General features: G+C 42.6%; 1 protein-coding gene across 1 annotated transcript in view; it reads left to right on the top strand.

The window, feature by feature from the left end:
* Window positions 1–21,495, top strand: part of samd12 (sterile alpha motif domain containing 12) — a 127,503-nt gene extending 106,008 nt beyond the window's left edge. The window contains exon 5 of the mRNA XM_023976471.2: window positions 16,995–21,495. Coding sequence (XP_023832239.1) covers window positions 16,995–17,017 — 23 coding nt within the window. The 3' untranslated portion in view covers window positions 17,018–21,495. The remainder of the gene's footprint in view (window positions 1–16,994) is intronic.
* Window positions 21,496–22,340: the final 845 nt, after the last annotated feature.

Below are 22,340 nucleotides of genomic sequence, written 5' to 3'. Positions count from 1 at the left end.
GTTTTCTATTTCTTTGTGTTTGGCCGGGTGTGGTTCTCAATCAGAGGCAGCTGTCTATCGTTGTCTCTGATTGAGAACCATACTTAGGTAGCCCTTTTTTCCACCTGTCTTTGTGGGAAGTTTCACGGTTTGTTTTTGTAGTATTTGTTGTTTTGTTCGGCGTCTTTTTCCAAATAAAGAAAATGCACCTTGGTGCTCTCCTTTCAACAGCCGTGACACCGTTTTTGTTGTATTTTTTTTGTACCATCATCTTTGAAATGCAAGAGAAAGACCATAATGTGTTATTCCAGCCTAGCTGCAATTTGATTTTGGCCACCAGATGGCAGCAGTGCATGTGCAAAGTTTTAGACTGATCAAATGAACCATTGTATTTCTGCCTAAATATGCCTAATTTGTTTATGAATAACTTTTCATGTTCAAAACTGTGCACTGTCCTTAAACAATAGCATGGCATTCTTTCACTGTAAAATCTACTGTAAATTGGACAGTGCAGTTTGATTAACAAGAATTTAAGCTTTCTGCCAATATCAGATATGTCTATGTCCTGTTCTTGTTACTTACAACCTCATGCTAATTGCATTAGCCTACGTTAGCTCAACCATCCCGTGGAAGGGACATCGATCCCAAATAAGTTTTTTTTATTTTATTTTTTATTTTATTAAAATGTTACACCTTTTTCGTGGTTTCCAATTGTTAGTAATTACTATCTTGTCTCATCGCTACAACTCCCGTACGGGCTCGGGAGAGACGAAGGTCGAAAGCCATGCGTCCTCCGAAACACAACCCAACCAAGCCGCACTGCTTCTTAACACAGCGCGCCTCCAACCCGGAAGCCAGCCGCACCAATGTGTCGGAGGAAACACCGTGCACCCGGCTACCTTGGTTAGCGCGCACTGCGCCCGGCCCGCCACAGGAGTCGCTGGTGCGCGATGAGACAAGGATATCCCTACCGGCCAAACCCTCCCTAACCCGGACGACGCTAGGCCAATTGTGCGTCGCCCCACGGACCTCCCGGTCGCGGCCAGCTGCGACAGAGCCTGGGCGCGAACCCCGAGTCTCTGGTGGCACAGCTAGCGCTGCGATGCAGTGCCCTAGACCACTGCGCCACCCGGGAGGCCCTCCCGAATAAGTTTTTAAACTAAAAACACACAAATTATTGTATTTTTCTTGCCTACATTGAATACATCATTTAAACATTCACAGTGTAGCTTGGAAAAGTATGTGAACCCCTAGGCTTATGACTTCTCCAAAAGCTAATTGGAGTCAGGAGTCAGCAAACCTGGAGTACAATCATTGAGATGAGATTGGAGATGTTGGTTAGAGCTGCCCTGCCGTATAAAAAAACACTCACAAAATTTGAGTTTGCTATTCACAAGAAGCATTGATGTGAACCATGCCTCGAACAAAAGAGATCTCAGAAGACCTAAGATTAAGAATTGTTGACTTGAATTTAGCTGGAAAGGGTTACAAAAGTATATCTTAAAGCCTTGATGTTCATCAGTCCACGGTAAGACAAAAAAAACATTGCTGCACATCTGAAGTTCGCAAAATAGCATCTGGATGTTCCAAAATATTCTGTGGACAGATTAAACTAAGTTGAGTTGTTTGGAAGGAAGGAACACGCAACACTATGTGTGGAGAAAAAAAAGGCACAGCACACTAACATCAAAACCTCATCCCAACTATAAAGTATGGTGAAGGGAGCATCATGGTTTGGAGCTGCTTTGCTGCCTCAGGGCCTGGACAGCTTGCTATCAACGGAAAAATGAATTCTCAAGTTTATCATGACATATTTTGCAGGAGTATGTATGGCTATCTGTCCATCAATAGAAGTTGGGTGGTGCAACAAGACAACGACCCAAAACACACAATAAATCAACAACAGAATGGCTTCAACAGAAGAAAATACGCCTTCTGGAGTGGCCCAGTCAGAGACCTCAACCCGATTGAGAGGCTGTGGCATGACCTCAAGAGAGCGGTTCACACCAGACATCCCAAGAATATTGCTGAACTGAAACAGTTTTGTAAAGAGGAATGGTCCAAAATTCCTCCTGAAAAAACATTTGGTTGAGGTTATTGCTGTCAACCAGTTATTAGATCCAAAGGTTCACATACTTTCCCCACCCTGCACTGTGAATGTTTACACGGTGTTCAATAAAGACATGAAAACATATAATTGTTTGTGTTATTCGTTTAAGCAGACTGTATGTCTATTGTTGTGACTTAACATTTGATCTGATCTTCATCTATTTTAACATTTAACATTTAAGTCATTTAGCAGACGCTCTTATCCAGAGCAACTTACAAATTGGAAAGTTCATACATATTCATCCTGGTCCCCCCGTGGGGAATGAACCCACAACCCTGGCGTTGCAAGCGCCATGCTCTACCAACTGAGCCATGACCAATTTATGCAGAAGTCCAGGTAATTCCAAAGGGTTCACATACTTTTTCTTGCCACTGTAAATGACATTGAGGTTCTGTAGGGAGTGAGCAAAAGGTCTCATGCCTGGAACAGTGCATAGTCAGTGCAAGAGCTCTAGGAGCACAATGCAGCACGGCGCGCTCCAGCTCAATAAATTATCACGGGGACTATTTTTAAGCCGAAGTGTAAATGCACTAATCCTCGGAGCAGTAGCTGCGAATAGCCTACCGAGAGTCACATCAGGGAATAGCACTCTTCATCTTTCTCCCCTCTCTCTCGCTCCTTCCCGCTCTCCCCACCCGTCTCTCGCGCTCTCTGCCTTCCTTTTCTCTCGACTCCCATCCTGCATGCCACCTTCTCTTTTCTCTCTTTCTGTTTCATTCCCCGCTTCATTCTCTCCGCCTCTTTCTTCTTTACCCTTCTTTTCATATGTAAAAAAAAAAAAAAAACTTTTTCCTGTGTTGGGGTATTTTGCTTATCGCCCAGACTCTATGGGGACTCCCCGGCGTTCTATTCTATTTTAATAAACAACAACAGCCTTTGAAATAAACGGGGAGGAGAAACATGTAAGAGACACTGCAAACGTGACACAGAGCAGGAGTATAGAGCATTTTGGTCCATATACTACTATACAATCATATCATAAGCATATTGGCCCTCCTGCAAGAACTAGAGGCCTGTGGCTTTATGTAACAGCTTTCCTCCTATGGGAGTCGTTACATAGCCACACTTAGAAAAGTTAGCTACACGAAGTAAGCCCCTACGTCTTTGGCAGCTTTAGTTGTGTGTTTTGGTATGGGCTACGGGACGCTCCCGTGATGGTGTTTAATAACACATAATGGGCCGCCGTTAATCATGGGCTCGGGGTTCGGTTTTACAAGGTTAATGACGCCGTAGCGGAGCTCTCGAGTGTGTCCCATTCCTCAGGTATTCATCAGTGTCAGGTGAAAGCTGTAGTGGGACTGGGCAATGCTGCAGCCCCCGACCCTCTCCTCCCTCTCCCTCTGCTTCCCTAACTAGCAGAAGGAACCAAGAGTGGTGCCAAAACTGCAGTAGAATACCTGAGCCCCAAAGTAAAATTAATTATTCAGCAAACTCCAATGTCTGCGATGATGTAGCAACAAGCTTTACCAGAGCTAGCGTACACCTAATCTCGGTAACCCAAAACCGAAAATCTCTACAAACTACTCAATTACAATACTATTAAAATGTAAATGTAAATACTATTTAGGTAGTCCGGGTAACTATTTAGCAGCCTTGTTTAGCAGTCAGCTAATGCTAATACAGCTAATGCTAATACAGCTACTGCTAATACAGCTAATGCTTGAGCTACAACTGGTATTATAGCTGGAACCAATGCTAGAGACATGGTGAATACACTACTAGCTACAACCAATAGGCTACCTTACCTGGAACCAATTTTGGAGCTACAACATATCTTTGCATTCACCCATGCTGGACCTACAAGAACCATGTGATAACGGTCTTGAGATTAACGCAATAACACTGTAACCTCCCTGAAAGTGGAGGATCGTGACGCCATCACCACCATCATTAAACATCTCTGGACCGCCTACAGTAATGCTCATGGCACATTTACAGTACTTTCAACATTTCTGCACTCACACGTTCTTAGTTTTTTTTGTGTTGCATCACTAAGTGAAAGCCCTGGAGAAGTTATGTGGCAAAGATTCATCTTTCTGCATGCTAAAGAGAACATAGTGCTGGTAGTGAGTTAAGTAGGGTCCCCTGCTGAGTACCCTAACATGTAGTAAAGACATTTGAGAATGGAGGCATCATGGCATCGTACTATGATGATTTACAGGGAACTTAGGTGAACTGTTGGAATAAAATTATTATTATAATTCAATAGTCAGAATATAAATAATAGTGGGCACTTTGAATACAGTGTTGTTTGACATGATAACGAATGAAAATGCCAGGGAGGAGTTATTGTGACAGGGGTAGGAACCAAAGTGTTGGGCAGTGTTTCCTAGGGGACCCTATCATCTTTGGCTACATTAAATGTTTCTTTGTGTATTCATGCTTTGCCTATTCCTCTTTGATTTGCAAGATACTGTTGCACAAACATGCTGATTTAGACCTACACCATCACTGGTATCAGGCTGTATAGCTAGCTACATTTGCTCTGACTTTGTACATTTATTAGCTAGCTAGCCAGCTAACTAGCGTTTAACATTAGAAGCTAACACGATTTAGCGACAAACTAGTTTGCAGATTTAAGAAAAACAAACTAATAGTGTAAATATAGAACGCTTGTGGATTTATATTAAGAAGCAAAGCGGAAACATCATTGTCAACACTGTTGCATGTGCTGCATTAACCATGCAGACTGGACGCAAGAATCCCGTGGTCAAGCAACAACAGACAGACAAATTTGGGTTTGGCGGATGCCAGAAGAACGCTACCTGCCCCAATGCATATTGCCAACTGTAAAGTTTGGTGGAGGAGAAATAATGGTCTGTGGCTATTTTTCATGGTTCGGGCTAGGCCCCTTAGTTCCAGTGAGGGTAAATCTTAATGCTACAACTCTGTGCTTCCAACTTTGTGGCAACAGTTTGGGGAAGGCCCTTTCCTCTTTCAGCATGACAATGCCCTCATACACAAAGCGATCCCCATACTGAAATGGTGTGGAAGAATTTGACTGGCATGCACAGAGTGCCGTTCTCGACCCCATTGAACACCTTTGGGATGAATTGGAACGCTGACTGCGAACCAGACGTAATCGTCCAGCATCCGTGCCCGGCCTCACACTAATGTTCTTATGGCTGAATGGAAGCAAGTCCCCGCAGCAATGTTCCAACATCTAGTGGAAAGCATTTCCAGAAGAGTGGAGGCTGTTATAGCAGCAAATGGGGGACCAAGTCTATATTAATGCCCATGATTTTGGAATGAGATGTTCGACAAGCAGGTGTCCACATACTTTTGGCCATGTAGTGTACATCATTTACACACACAAACACAAAAGTCAGCTCAGACAAATCCATCTCAGAGAGGCCCAGCTCATGAGCTCCATCAGCAGCAGATTTTAATTTAGAATGGAAAATGAATGTGTTTATGCAACAGCTGTAAGTGTATCGAACCCGAATCTCATCGATTCATTCTCTAATCACACCGAATCGTTTCAAACCAAAACGTATCGTTCCTGTATTGTGTCCGAGCACATGTATCTAGATGTGTATCGAATCATCTTGAAAGGGAAAGATGTACATACCTACAAACCACACTTCAGTATTGGCATCTTATTCATCAGTAACTGTTAGTGTCCTACGTAAATGTGATGGGTGTGGCTGCCTCTAGTTGAGGGCTTGTTTATTCTTGGTGGGATGGATGACAGACAAACTTGCATTTCATTTTCCACCTGCAACCAAGCCCTGTACTTTCTTCATTGCTGTCAATGTAGAGAAAGATGCAGGAAAGGGCAGCAAAATCTTCATGGCCTCAGTGGTAAGTTCAGGATAGTCTTTTTTTTCCCAGTAGGCCAGAAATCCACGAGACATTTGCTGGAATTTGATCTTCAGTGTCCTATTACAGGATAACTCCAACTCCTCTTCAGCCATTCCACATAGGCCGCTCTTAGATGTCACGGCGAGGGCAAACGGACCACGGACCCAGTCCCAATCATTTGTGTTTATCTGTGAAGTATGAATTTATAGACTCACTCCATGAAGCGCGCTGATTGTCTCTCACTATGTTCACTGATGGAATGTTTGTTCACTGAAAAACATGTCAGTAATCCCGTTCTGTAGCCTTGTTAGCCAAATTTCTATTTTTGTCCTGAAAGCATTGATCTTGTCTCGCACCTCCAAATAGAGGCATAACCCCCTTGCATGGATAAGTTAAATCTGTTAAAATCAGCGAGGTAGGCATGTTTAGCAATCCATTCTAAATTGGGAAAAAATGCAAGTTTGTCCTCTTTCAGAAACTTGCACATCTGTAGGTCAAACACCTGCTGTAACACTTTTCTGCGGGAGAGCCACCGCACCTCGGAGTGAAACGAGTGTCATGTTCCACATTCATTTCTTTGCAAAGATGTGCAAACAGACGTGACTACAGTGGCCTTGATTTCACAAAACTCCCGTCACAACCTTATTAAGCACAGAAGTCTTGTTCCATGGCTTTGGATGCAAGTGCTTGCCGGTGTAACATCCAGTGGGCGCCCACTATCTTGGGGTTGACAGCCTTTGTTCTTGCGACTAACCGACTCTTGCGACTGGTCATTGCCGCCGCACCATTTGTGCATACAGCCACACGTTTTTCCCAGCATAATCCTTCTTCGGTCATGAATTTATCCAACATTTAGAATATTTCCTCACCTTTTGTTTGACCCTGCACCTTTTTTCCCAAATAAGAAGTCCTCCAAAATCTGTCCTTCCCATGGATAGCGAACCAAAACGAACAGCATTTGCAACATCAGTAGACTCCATCTGAATGGAAAATGATTTACATGCTTGCAATCTTTCCACAAGTTGTGATCGGATATCTGAGGAGATATTCTCCTTTTCACCGTGTCGTTGGAGAGTGGCACAGTCTTCATCTTGTTAGCTGCGTCTGTTCCCAGTGTAAAGAATGTCACGCAGCTTGCTTAGCGAATACCGCTTCCTCCTGATTCGGTCCATACCTGGCGCAAACTCGGGATCTCTGCTTCACAAACACACGTGACCACCCTCAAGCGTCTTAGCCGATCGTGCCACCTCAATGCTAGCTAATGAGGCGACGCAAGCGGGAAACTTCCCGGCTGAGGCGTAAGTTTCATACATCCCCATGTACTACACCAGAATCACCTCGCTCATTTCGGGCTGCTGTTGGAACGGATCACTCGTTGCTGGACCGGACCGCATCAGTTTAGCTGGCTTCATCGCCTCATTGGATAACGCCTGCAGGCATTTCGGTTGAATGCATTCAGTTGTGCAACTGACTAGCTATCCCATTTCCCTATCCTCACTTGTTGTACTACTAGTGCTCGGGGAAATTATTATTACATCTTTTTTAATCTGTCCATGATTGCTAGCCAGGCCCTGAGAAATTAAAACGAGCGAGATAACATTGACCTTGCGTGAATGAGATGCATCCTTTGATTTGATTGACATGACTTGTCAAATGAGTTATTTGAATAAACCAATCACAAGACGGGCGGGCTTTGCCTGTGAGATGCTTGATCAGTGCACAATTCAATCATTTTTGGCGGACCCCTGGCTATCAACTTAGTCCACGGATCCCTTGGCCAAAATGTGTTTAATATGTTAGTAATATTCAATAAAAAATATACCTTGTTTCCCTCAAGTGTTTCCATTATTTTGTCAGTTACCTGTATGTTTTTATCCCACTTTCCCGCCACGCACACACCCTCCCCTTGCCCCAAACCCCCAGGCAGTCCCAGGTTCCCCAAAATGAAATCTTTCTCCTAATCCTAATTACAAACATTGACAGTTTGAGTACTAGTGGGGGTTTGCAGTTGCAGGAAGAAATGCGACAAACAAAAACCTGTGCGACATGTCATAACAAAGACCGAACGACTCCCTCCGCATAAAACATTGACAGTTTGAGTACTAGTGGGGGTTTTGCAGTTGCAGGAAGAAATGCGGCAAACAAAAACCTGTGTGACATGTCATAACAAAGACCGAACGACTCCCTCCGCATAAAATAAATAAGACTTATTTCCTTAACCTCACTTGGTTATGCTGATGAGCAAGGGTTTTTCTGTTTCGTAGAGGGAAAAAAACGTCAGTTTTTGTTTATGTTGTGAAATCAGGGCAGGGGAAAAGGGAACTCACGAACAGCCCGAGAACAGGATGACCTATTTCGAAGGAACACTGTGGAACAAGGCTTTGCTAAACCCTATCTGTGAGCTATAAGTATCTAAACAATATCCTCCTTCGTGTGTGTGTGTGTGTGTGCGTGAGCAAATGCTGCTGCAGTAATGAGTCTGTAGACCAACCAGATAAAATAAATACATTCACTGATCATTTGCTTGCTTAAAGCACATCAGATGAAGGGCATTCCGTTTCAGACCTGGTTAGACAAACTTCAAGTGTGAAGGTCTCATAGACCAAGGAAACGTAAGGTCCGTCACCAAAACAACAGCCCTTCTGAGATGGCATAAAACCCGAAACAGAGGGGAAAAGAACCAGTCAAACACCAGATCACACACACACACACAAAATGGATACCATCCAATCACAAATGAGACCACACCTAGGGCTGTTGCGGTGAGCATATGTCATGAAGGCAGTCAAATTATATGTGACTGTTTAGTCACGTTAATTAGGCTTCTCCGAGCTCTGATACTGCTGATGGCCATTAGTAGCCTACCAAACTTGCTAACTGCCTGGTACTCACTCTGACATCAATGCAAATGTAATTGAAAATCTAATCAAACACTTCATGAGAGCCCATGAACTCATGTTGGGCAACATGTCAGACCTCGAATAATGCAAAGAAAATAAATACATATTCATTTTTAAACAACACAACACTAATGTTTTAACTTAGCAATCAATATTTGGCTAGAATAAGCCTGATTTTCAAACACAGCTTTCATGTGTCTTGGCATGCCCTCCACCAGTCTTTCACATTGATGTTGGGTGACTTTGCCACTCCTGGCGCAGAAATTCAAGCAGCTCGGCTTTGTTTGATGGCTTGTGATCATCCATTTTCCTATTTATCACATTCCAGAGGTTTTCAATGGGGTTCGGGTCTGGAGATTGGGCTGGCCATGACAGGGTCTTGATCTGGTGGTCCTCCATCGATCCCTGATCCACCTCTACGATCCACCTCTACGCAGACGACACCATTCTGTATACTTCTGGCCCTTCCTTGGACACTGTGCTAACTAACCTCCAAACGAGCTTCAATGCCATACAACACTCCTTCCGTGGCCTCCAACTGCTCTTAAACGCTAGTAAAACCAAATGAATGCTTTTCAACCGTTCGCTGCCCGCACCCGCCCACCCGACTAGCATCACCGCCCTGGACGGTTCCGACCTAGAATATGTGGACAACTATGAATACCTAGGTGTTTGGCTAGACTGTAAGCTCTCCTTCCAGACTCATATTAAACATCTCCAATCCAAAATTAAATCTAGAATTGTCTATTTCGCAAAAAAAGCCTCCTTCACTCACGCCGCCAAACTTACACTAGTAAAACGGACTATCCTACCGATCCTCGACTTCGGCGATGTYATCTACAAAATAGCTTCCAACACTCCACTCAGCAAACTAGATGCAGTCTATCACAGTGCCATCCATTTTGTTACCAAATCACCTTATACCACCCACCACTGCGACCTGTATGCTCTAGTCGGCTGGCCCTCGCTACATACTCGTCGCCAGACACACTGGCTCCAGGTCATCTATAAGTCTATGCTAGGTAAAACTCTGCCTTATCTCAGTTCACTGGTCACGATAACAACACCCACCCGTAGCACACGTTCCAGCAGGTATATCTCACTGATCATCCCCAAAGCCAACATCTCATTTGGCCGCCTTTCCTTCCAGTTCTCTGCTGCCAGTGACTGGAACGAATTGCAGAAATCGCTGAAGTTGGAGACTTTTATTTCACTCACCAACTTTAAACATCAACTATCTGAGCAGCTAACTGATCGCTGCAGCTGTACATAGTCCATCTGTAAAAAGCCCACCCAATCTACCTACCTCATCCCCATACTGTTTTTATTTGATTTACTTTTCTGCTCTTTTGCACACCAGTATCTCTACTTGCACATCATCATCTGCTCATTTATCACTCCAGTGTTAATCTGCTAAATTGTAATTATTCGCTCCTATGGCCTATTTATTGCCTACCTTCTCATGCCTTTTGCACTTTCTTTTTTCTACTGTGTCATTGACTTGTTTATTGTGTTATTGGCTTGTTTATTGTTTACTCCATGTGTAACTCTGTGTTGTTGTCTGTGTCACACTGCTTTGCTTTATCTTGGCCAGGTTGCAGTTGTAAATGAGAACTTGTTCTCAACTAGCCTACCTGGTTAAATAAAGGTGAAATATATATATTTTTTTAAACACCTTGATTGACCTGGCTGTGTGGCATGGAGTATTGTCCTGCAGGAAAAAAACAATTATCAGAGTTGGGGAACATTGTCAGAGAAGAAGGAAGCAAGATTTCTTCCAGGACAACCTTTTACGTGGCTTGATTCATGCGTCCTTCACAAAGACAAATCTGCCCGATTCCAGCCTTGCTGAAGCATCCCCAGATCATCACCGATCCTTGCAAATTCAACGATGAGTGGTTTGGAAGGAATCAGTGACAGTGGCTAACTGCAAGCATTGCAAAGCAATCACTAGCGTGTCATTCAGTGGAGTGACTGTGTGGTCCCAAGTCTGGGTTTAATGGTCTCTTTTCCAAGTTTAAAATGATAAACATTCAACATTGGCCATGCTGTCAATGAAGCATGATTTGTACTCAACTTAACTCGTAACTGGGAAATCTGACTTCATTGAGTTCAAGACAACTGGGAACTCTGGGGAAAAAAACGTTTTGAACGGTATTCCAACATTTTCCACTCTTGATTTTTTTTATATCCTGTTTTAGAGAAATGTAATCATTAAATATTGTAAGAGATTTCATTGTCTGCTTATATGCCCCCTTTATTTATCCTACGGTTCTGACTTGGTGTACAGGGAGAATACTGTAAGAACGGCCCATGTTCTGAATTCTGTCGGCTGTACATTTCAAAAGTGCTGAACAAATAGTTATGTTGACTACCTCCGTCCTAGCTCTCTCATTAATGTCTTAATTGAAATTACGAATTGCCTCTTATGCGCTTGTCGTCGCCTTATGCCATATAGTTTGTACATCTCAATTGTCAGTAAAAACCACATTTTATTTAGGCAAGTCAGCCATATCAGCTTAGTTTTTTTTAAAGGCAGTAAATGAGGTTGAATGAACTGTTTTGATACCAGACAAGGCTCCGCTGATAGCCAGGTGTAGCAGTGGTACGGTGTTAGGCCCTACATAAAGTAGTCCCAACAGTTTGTGGGCACCGTTTGTCACCATTATAGTGCAATTAATGTATTGTTTAGTGTTGTGACTTTGCTGGCATGCAGCCGATTTATTTATTTATTTTTTGCCCCATCAAGATTTACATGCTACAATGGCCACTGGTCGCACACCTCATGTAGCCTAGCCCATAGGCCTATATGTTTGGATAAGATTTGTATCACAACTAAAGTGGCCAAATAACTTCTTAAAATTAAACACATTAATCCGCTTTACAAGGGGTGTAGAGCCTAAAAGGCATACATAAGCAGCGCGTGAGTTTCAGGTTTGGGGAAGATAATTTTCACCATTAAATATGCACCTTTATAATAAAAGCATTACATGCATAATCGCAGTCGCGGTCACTTTTGATAATGGTGTTTTCCCGCTAATGGGACATTTGCGCTTATAGCCTACTACCGTGTGCTCATTGATGCGCTTGTAATGAAGAAATAGCCTAATAGTTTATCAACATTTTAAGCTAAACGTTCTGATCTGTTGCGTCAGCCTTATTGCATAAAAAAAAAATGTGGATGCTAGTGGTTGTATTAATTTTAGATCTATCGCATCCCACAACTGTCCCGGACTATTATGGAATATTTAGTTCTCGCACAGAATAGAATAGGTCAACTTTTGTACTATGGGGGATAGTAGAATGACATGGGCTAGAGCGTTGCTGTTCGTTAGGCCCACTCATCTTGTTGGCTGACAAAAAGTAGATGTGGACAGTTCTTCCAATATCTTTAATATGCACCTCGGAATTTGATAAGGACCCGCGCAGTTGTGTCCCCGTTGTGTCTGTCTTCACTTGTAGCCTGTGAGAAAGACCCGATCACGTGAGCCATGTGAGTGAGAGGTGCTTCGGAGCAGGCAGCACTCGGGGAGGAGGGCACAACGCAGCACTCCGGGCCAAGAGCACAATGGCCACTGGCCACAAATGGCATGGATTTTTTTAGGGTGCATTTCGGCCACACAAAGGGGATGCCGCCGGGAAATTCGAGGCATTAGCAAGTGCTTGTCAAATTGTGAATGAGAGACTGATGAAGTGTACAGCCTGAGCAAAAAACTAAGCAGAGCTTATGCCTTTCAATCGACTTTTTTCAAATCATTAGTCACATCATGCAGCCTTACAATGTATTAAAAATCAAAACATATAGCCCAACATTTGTAGAAAACCTAAAGTTACATGAATAACTGTAAATTAAGCATAAAGGAGTACCTATTTCTTTGTTAACCGCTCAACACAGAATAGCCGCATGTGCGCACTTCCTCAAATCGTTTGTTGAAAATATCCTTTCTATTTTATTCCGCTTGTTCAATTCTTATAATATAAAATGCCACAGAATTCCAAACAAATCTTGTCTGCTGAATGAACTAGTGTAGCCCACAGCTATTTGGCTTGGCCAGATCAGGACCTAACATAAGGACCAGTGGTGGTAAAGGTACCCAATTGTCATACTTGAGTAAAAGTATAGATACCTTAATAGAAAGTTACTCAAGTAAAAGTGGAAGTCACCCAGTAAAATACTACTTGAGTAAAAGTCTAAAAGTATTTGGTTCTAAATATACTTAAGTATCAAAGTAAAAGTATAAATCATTTCAAATTACTTATATTAAGCAAAGCAGACGGCACCATTTTCTTGTTTTTAAAATGTACGGATAGCCAGCGGCACATCCCAACACTCAGACATAATTTACAAAAGATTTGTGTCTAGTAAGTCCGCCAGATCAGAGGCAGAAGGGATGAGCAGGGATGTTATCTTGATAAGTGTGTGAATTGGACAATTTTCCTGTCCTGTTAAGCATTCAAAATGTACTTTTGGATGTCATGGAAAATGTAGGGAGTTAAAAGTACATTATTTTTCTTTCGGAATGTAGGGAAGTAAAAGTTGCCCAAAATATAAATAGTAAAGTACAGATACCCCCAAAAACGACTTAAGTAGTACTTGAAAGTATTTTTTACTTAAGTACGTTACACCACTGATAAAGACAACTCAGAGTATGTGATTCTGAAATGAAATGGACTACATTTCCTTCATACAATTTTTCTTTAGACCTGTCTAAAATAATGGATTTCTTGTAAAGGTGTAGGCTATATTACATGGATTTATGAGACTTTTTCAAATGTAGATGTTCCAAAGGTCTGCGTCAGTGGCTTGTAGACTATGTGTGGAAGCCAGGAGATGCTAAATGTGTTTACAGTCAATTACCGTATTGCTTGAAAATCACCAGCTGACAGAGTTTCGTGACCACCACACCTCCAAGAACACAAAACGCTCCAATCACAAACCCCCGTCCCGTTTAGTACCCCTCAAGAAAGGCTTCACTATAGCCCAGATCAGGCACTTCAAAGCTGGCTTGACGATTAGCTGGGTACTGTGTGACTCTCCAGGCGTACACTTTCTCACACCGAGTACCACAGAGGCAGAACAGAGATGAGGAGAGAGAGAGATACAAAGGTAGATGCAGACACTCAGAGGTGTGCTCTGATTAAATAATGAGAGATGAGGCCTGATTATTAATGCATAGAGATAGATAAATGGAGAGCTGGAGAAAACAGATTTAAACCCCCCCCCCCCCCCCCCCACTCCTCTCTTCATTCAGAGCTTTCGAGAATTCCGACCTGTGAGTACCTGTTTCATAGGCTGCTGCTCGTATCTTAATACTGGGTGAATCACATTAATAATTTAGCCCAGTGGCAAGGGAGCCACCACCGGCTAGAGAGAGACTGAGAGAAGAGTGACTGAGCGACTAGAGTGAAGAAGAGTGACTGAGCGACTAGAGTGAGAGAAGACCAATATAGCACTCTGTCTTTGGGTTCTACTGTGTGTGTAAATTACAGTGCAAAACGCTACATTAATAATCAACACATTCAGCCTTTGTTTGGCGGGTGAACGGCAGGAGTGGGCCATGTAATTGGTTACTTTAATAACTGGGAGTGGTGCATTGCTCTTTTTCTTGTGTCACACACACACACACACTAATCGCACACGGGCAAGCCGCATACACACATTCACTCACAAACATAGCGACACACTCACCCATACGCACAACACACTGCACTGGCACACTGACACACACGTACACAAATACAAATCACTCGCGCACACAAACTAGGCTACACAGACACTCACATGGCTGTATTCATACCCTGTCGTGTTTCATTTTGGTTGGTGGAGTGTAGTAATACGAGAAAAGAATAGTATTTAGTCAATCTGAGTTCACTGGGTGTTTTGAGGGCTCTTAAAAGGCACGGTCGAATTTGACTCGCTTTTATTCACCATTTAATATTAGAGCTAATAACTAAGGCAGTTTGAAGGTTATTTTTTTTTCAATGATGTGCGGGGCTCTAAAAAAAGAAAAACGGTCTGAAATTGCCTGTGAATCAGGGATTTTTTTAATTTTATAGATTTTTTAAATTTGATTATCATCCTTAATTTGACCAGGGAAGTCACTTTGAGATTGACGGCTCTTCTCAAGAGTTGAGAACAAGATAATAGCTGATAGATTTATAATACGAAAGGTGTACATAACAACGGGAACAGGGCAACCAGTCGCAGCATTCAGTCAAGTGCGTTTGTGTGTGCGGTGTGCGTTCGTTCTGTTTAGTTCTGCTCCAGGCGAAGAAAAAGAGAATTCTTGACATTGACATAAATTGAAAATACAAAATTTGTCATTGAATTGAACCTTGAGGCCTGTTCTCTATTCTCTACTACCACCTTTATAACGTGGGTACATGTATTATAGAGAAGCAGTGTGTGTGGAGGGATGGGTTGGGGTGGGGCTGTGTCAAATAAAATCACATTTATTGGTCACATACACGCGTTTAGCAGATGTTATTGCGGGCGAAATGCTTGTGTTTCTAGCTCCGGCAGTGCAGTAATATCTAACACTTCACAACATATACCCAATACAAACACTTCTAAGTAAAGGAATGGAATTAAGAATATATAAATATATTGACGAGCAATGTCAGAGCGGCATAGACTAAGATACAGTAGAATAATAGAATACAGTATATACATATGAGATGAGTAGTGCAAGATACGTAACATTATTAAAGTGACTAGTGCTCCATTTATTCAAGTGTCCAGTCTATGTATATAGGCAGCAGCCTCTTATGTGCTAGTGATGGCTATTTAACAGTCTGATGGTCTTGAGATAGAAGCTGTTTTTCAATCTCTGTGTTTGTGCATGTATATATGTGGTTGTGCATGTATGAAAAAACCTTGATGTGTGTGTGTGTGTGTGTGTGTGTGTGTGTGTGTGTGTGTGTGTGTGTGTGTGTGTGTGTGTGTGTGTGTGTGTGTGTGTGTGTGTGTGTGTGGTGTGGTGTGTGTGTGTGTGTGTGTGTGTGGTGTGTGTGTGTGGTATATGCATGACGGAGAAAGAGGGGGGGCAACCTTGACTATTTCCTGCACTATAAAGTGTGGTGTGTATTAGGAGAGAGACTATGGCAGGCTGTCAGCTCGTCAAGGGTATCCATGACGGTAATGAATTTCAGACTATTGCTACCATGATAGTCGCTCTCTTCCTCACACACACACAGCTCTCTACCTCCCTTTGTATCTGTGTGTGTGGTCGTACACACGCTTGTATACAGACAGTTACTGAAGACATGGACTGATGTGTTTGTCAATGAGGATTTTCATATGGAGGGATGCATTACCGGAGCGCCAAGTCTAGGACCAAAAGGCTCCTTAACAGCTTCTACCTCCCAAGCCATAAGACTGCTGAACAGCAAAACGAATCAAATGTTTACCCGGACTATTTACATTAACGCCCCCAACTTTATGTTGAGTATGTTGTTTGATACACAGCCACAAAGCCTATATGGTAAATACAGCGTCGGCGCTTACTTTCATTTCAATCTGAAAATTGTGTATTCACAGTGTGACACTCTTTCAGAGACGAGTTCAGACTCATCCAAGAGACTTGGCATGTGTCACCCGTGCTGTGTCACTGTCGTCGCCGAGCTTTAAATGTCAATTGTCTCCCCTGATCCGCCTGACTCATTCTTGTGTGTGTGCTTTTTTTCCTCTCTCACACACACACACACACATATAGACGCAGACAGCTCTCCACCTCTTTGTGTTCCTTGGAGTGCAATGCTGCGCCACAGTATTGATTACCTGCTGCTTCTGCCCTTTTTATAATTATGTCTCCACTCTTTTTATTCTTCCCTCTCTCTCCTTTATCCTCTCTGTCGCTCATCTCCTTCTCTCTCCTCTTTTGTTTAATTCCCTTTCCCCTGATCCATTTTTATGCCTCCCTGTGCCCCGTGCTTGTTATCACACTCCCTTTCCTGTTTGATCTCCGCTTCCTCCTCATGTACATCATTTAACTCTGTTCATTTTGCTCCCCCCCTTCTTTTTGCTCCTTTAAAAAATATATATATTCCTAATCATCATTCTTTCTGTTTATCCATTTCTCACTTCCACCTTTCTTCTCCTGCCTTTCGCTCTCTCCTTTCTCTCTATTCCCCCCCTCTTTGTCTCTCTCCCCCCCCCCCCCTCTCTCTCTCTCTCTCTTTGTCTCTCTCCTTGTCTGCAGCCTCTCTGGAGTGTTCTCCGTAGCCCGGGCGTTCCAGTACACCAGCTGCCAAAAAGGACCCAGTCTCTCTCGGACCTCCTACATCTGACCCCCTCCCACCACCAATCAGAGCTGTCCTGACGCCAACCTTAATCCTAACTTCAATCTTAACCCCATGCTTAGTCCCAAAACCTCAAACCTTCACACAAGTAAATTCATTGGCTTGTCCAGTGACTTATCACAGACATTCTATCACTTTCTTGCCTTTAACCAAGCATTTCCACTACATTTGTCCCTATGCCATCCCAACGCTCCTACCCCTTCTGAAGCACCACTAGCCCAGGACATTCTGAGAACAAGCATCAAGAGCTGGACATCTTATCAACCCTCAACCGACGATCCAACTACAAAGACTGTGGAGAACAACGACAAAACACACATGTCAAATATGGCATCGACTTGAAAAAAAACGTCTATGTTAATTCCTCCATGTCCGTCCTATGTGAATACAACCCCCAAGATACACCACTGAGCCGGTGTGTAACATTCTGTTGACTTCTAATGGTGACTTTATAGACATATTGGGTACACCAGCCTTTCGCTCGTACCCTCCGTCTTCTCTCTCTCGGTCTCTCTCGCGCTCTGTCCTCACTGACTATATCAGCGCAGCGAGAGGGTGACACATTTTGCACTTCTATATGTTCCCTTTCTCCTTCACTCTCTCTCTCTCCCTCTTTTTCTGACTGTTGTCTGCATTGATTGTGTGCATTGTCAGTGTCTGGGCTTGCCTGGTGAACATATTGTCTCTGTTGTCCTATCTGTGTTCTCTGCCCTGCTCCACTCTCTCCCTCCTTCACTTTGTGGGTCGCTCTCTCTCAGCGCAGTCAGCCAACCCAACCCATGTGAGAGAACTTCACTGTGAATACATCCAGGTGTGGCATGGAGAGAGAGAACCAGGGGGAAATAAATGACTGATAACCTACATGGGACAATTGGTGGGTTGAGAGATGTGGTTGAGAGAGAACCAGGCAAGTGCTTCTCTACTGATGAAGAGAACATAAAGAAGAAAAATATCACACTGAAGACCCCCCCCCTCTCCATTTTAATTATGAGCTATATTGAAAATAGTGTAGAAAGGAAAATGTACCATGTGCAAAAAAAAAAAAACATCCAGTGTCTGCCAAGTCTATCAGAGACATGGCATTTATCTCCCTCGTTGTTTTATGACAAACTAACTCTTTGCTGTAACTGTTAATGTGAAATGGCCATTCACTGTTAATATAAAGGCCTTTTACTGTACTTAGAAGCACATGGAACTGTCATGCCAACAATCCAGTCATTGCTTGGGCCATCGTCCCCTATATGTGTTTTCAAACCCTGTAGCCAGTAATGAACTGTAACTAAAGCCAGTATGCTGGAGTGATTCCTATTACCCATCTATCACTACCACTGTAGCATGACCTATTGTCACCATCACAACTTCCTCCCCGTCAAGAAATGAAAGTAGGGGAATTCCAGCCCTGGAGAGCCATTGGTTTAGCTGAATTTAATTGCAACATTGGGTCTTGTGTTACGAGTGCCCATTGTTTGGATTGGAGCTTGGCTTATGCTGTGTAGTTGGTGGTTGGCCCATTAGTAGCAAATGTAATAGTATTGATTAAACCTTCAGGACTGTGTAGACCTACAGGCCTGGAATAGCCCATCCCTGACATTGGAGAGGTAAGGAATGCGGACACTTACAGTCACATGGGATAAAGTCGTTCTTAGCTAAAACACAAGTGGCTATTTCATGCTTCGGTAGAGATCGGGTGTCAGTATCTCTCTTGGCCAGTGGGGGCTGCCTGCTTCCAGTTGGGAGACCTGGCACCTTCTTTTCACATCATCTGGATGTCGATAGCCGAACTGGGGGAAGTAGGCTACAGTATTAACCCAGGGCATTGTTTGGATAAAGAAAAAAACTCCTGGAACTGTAACATGGGCTGCCCCTTCCTGCCAACTATAACTTGGCTGTAAATGAGTTATTTAGTAAAGGACGTATGATGACTTTGTATATGGTAGCTCACCATGTGACTTTCAGGGTATTTCGAACCTGGGTCGTGTTCATTAGGGCACACCGGAACCAAAAGTGTTGCAACGGAAAACAAGGCCGAGCGTTTCTTATTGGACAAGTCCAGGTAGTCCCTCCATGTTTGAACCCATTTTCTCCCGTTTGGTGCCTAATGCACATGACCATGCCAGCTCTGCCAAGGTGCCCGAGGACTTGCCTGAACTGGCTCTTTCCACAACCCCCTGATACATTTTTTACGCTTTTGGAATTTATTCATTGGCACTTTACTAGTGCACTGTTACTCAAGAGAAACCTTATACTGAGCCTCACTTTCTTATTACACAAGACAAACCTTAGTACATCACCCACACATACATGCAAATGGAAGCAGACTTACGAGGGATTATGTGACTACACAGTCAGACATTACATTCACAGGTGTATATAAATACATATGCCTATATTATGCACGCGCAAACACAAACACACATAGGACACACACATTAACACACTTAAACGAATACAACTGTTAAAGGGATAGTTTGGGATTATGTTTCGAGTCCAGTATAAAGGAAGTTGGCATTGGCTCGTGAAACTACCTCTAACTAGTTTAGGGCAAAGACTACAACCTATCCCTTTACAGTTTTTCTCAATCGCGTACAAGCAGTTTTTGTGTCTGTGTTGGAACATCTATAGCAGAAAACCGCAATGATGAAATGCTCAAATACATTTACAGAACTTCTGGTCATTTTCTTGCCTTAATACCTGACTTGCATATCTTAGCAAAACGTTTAATTCAAATGTCATCAGTGAATACAAAATGTACTGTTACGTGTTCTGTTCACATAATATAACACAATTAACGGCCCTGCTACACTATAGCCGTCTGGCGTTGTCATCAGCTGTTGAGAAAAGGCTTCCTTTGAAATCGATGGAAGCTGCTTCCCTGTCAGTGTTGCATCACGTCCAATGGCAGCGTCCAAGCTCAAGAATCGCCATGGTTCAATTGTTGATGGCTGATGCGCGAGTTCATTCTATCTTGTGAATTGAAATAATGAGAAATAAAGTTGATTTTGGTTGCATATGGCTTTGACTACACCACTGGTTATTTTACTAAGATGTATTAAGTTAAGAAGCTCCTACTAGCTAGCTACATTGACTAGCTAGGTTCACAATGTAAACAAAAGCAACTTCCGTAATTAGAGAACAGAGAATCATTTAATACAACTACTAGGAACAAGTTAATCAGTAGTTCTGAAAAACTGGACAAAATATATTGTACTTAGGCATAATTGATGAATACGGAACTGTACATTTGGGGAAAATATAATAAAGACGCTCTCAAAACAACGCGCTATGTGACGCGACGCTGATGGCATAGCAACGAAAAGCTTAAAATGGAGCTGTAGTGTTATTTGTTTTTATCAGGAGAGAAATTTGTGCGATTGTGTTCACTGTTTCCGGCAATCCGTATACTGCACACAATTCTAAATCACCCCATCAGTGGCATATTATGTAGCCCTAAAATATATGGAAAGATCTAGAAGACTGTCGGTACTGTCTAGTTGTTATGACATTATTTTTGGCAATATTGCAGACATTCAGAGATACACATAATTAAGTAATCATGTGACCTTCCATGATAGAGCTTTGCTTTGGTGTGGATTGCCTATTCCTATCAGTTGTGTTCCTCCATTGTATTGACCTTACCATATTTCTATTGCGTATGGTTTTTCTGTGAACCAATGGAAAGTCTACAAAACAATGAACAAACCAGCCTTTGTATTGAGTACATGGAATTGGATTGTGCTGATACTGATGAATGAATCGTGTGCACACAATGTGCTTTTTTTTATCAGGAATATTTGATGAGTATGAAATTGTTTGGTGAAATATGCATAAAAGGACAGAACTCTGCCCAGAACTCTGCGCCTTTGGATAGTTGTACTTCTAATTTTGATCATCATGATTTTGTGACTGTAAAGAAAATGTATTGATCTGCTGGGATTTGTAAAAGCCAGACTAATTTCCTGTTTTGTCTGCTTGGACTCGAAAGATAAGTATGGTTGCGTTAATCTTTCTGTAGGCAGTAGTGTTCTTTTGATGAATCTATTAGCAATGTTGATGGTGGGCTATAATATCATTTTGATGACTGTATTTATGTTTTGAGAAGGCAACTACATTTTGAAAATGCATTTGACTGTTTTCCAAAGTCCACAGAGTTCTGTGTCTTGTGAACTCTGTTTTGAAAATCGACATTGTCCAAAAAATGCTTGAAATCGATTGAGAAAAAACGAATGTATGATTTTTGGACAGTTTGACAGCATGTATTTTTTTTAAACTTTCTGGTGTTTTTTGTATCAAACAGGCATGCAGACCAAGTCTTCAGCCCCTCCCCCCCATCTACATATAGGGTGCCTAATCATGGATATCAATTAAATATTATAAATATCTTAATAAATCTATTAACCTGTATACTGTAGTGTACATTACTGAGCATACCTCACTGCATCTTTTTTTTTTACATATACCACATTTTCTTTACACACTGTATTGTGTTATGTGTAGCCTAATACAGCAGACAGGGACTGAATACCTTTCTTCAGTGCTGAATAAAGAGTGAATACACAGATCCTGAAGATAGACGATGTATCAGTGGTACTGTGGTTATACAATACTATAGCATGTAGACAATCTCTCCTGGTTATCACGCTCCAGCCTTCGTACTCCCTCTGGGTCCTGGGTGAATGGAAATGACTGAGAACAAGTCTGCTCCACACACACACACACACACACGAGAGCAGCTTCACACACAAATGCCGGTGGTGAAAGCAGCGCCGTGGAGCAGCGCACTGGTGTCAATACTAAAACGCACTTACCCTGGGCCATGCGGCGGAAAGGGGGAGGAGTGAGAGATGACAGTAAATCACTAGGGCCCACAAGACATGCAGGAGACACTCAGTGTGTTAGGCTGTTTAGATTAAATCTGCCCGGTTTTCTCTCACTATCTCTCTCTGTCTCTTTTCCTGTCTCTTTCTCTCTCTCCAGCAATCCAATTATATCCATCACTTCTGCTGTCCCTCCACACATCTCTGAGTCTGTGTCCATCTTTCTATCTCGGCCCTATCTTTTTAATCTGTCTCCCTCTCCTCTCAATTCTTCCCTTTGATCTATTGAACCCTTGTTCTCTCATTACCGTACCTCTTTTCCCCCTCCAACCTCTGTTGTATCTCTGCTCTCTCTCTCTTCTCTCTGCATCCCCTCTTTCAGGCGTGTTGAACACACAGGCTGTCCTATGATTTAAACATGTTGGACACTAC

Source organism: Salvelinus sp. IW2-2015, linkage group LG31, assembly GCF_002910315.2.
Source record: "Salvelinus sp. IW2-2015 linkage group LG31, ASM291031v2, whole genome shotgun sequence".
Lineage (NCBI taxonomy): Eukaryota > Metazoa > Chordata > Actinopteri > Salmoniformes > Salmonidae > Salvelinus > Salvelinus sp. IW2-2015.
The sequence above is the reverse complement of the archived record's forward strand: the minus strand, read 5'-3'. Positions and strand labels throughout refer to the sequence as shown.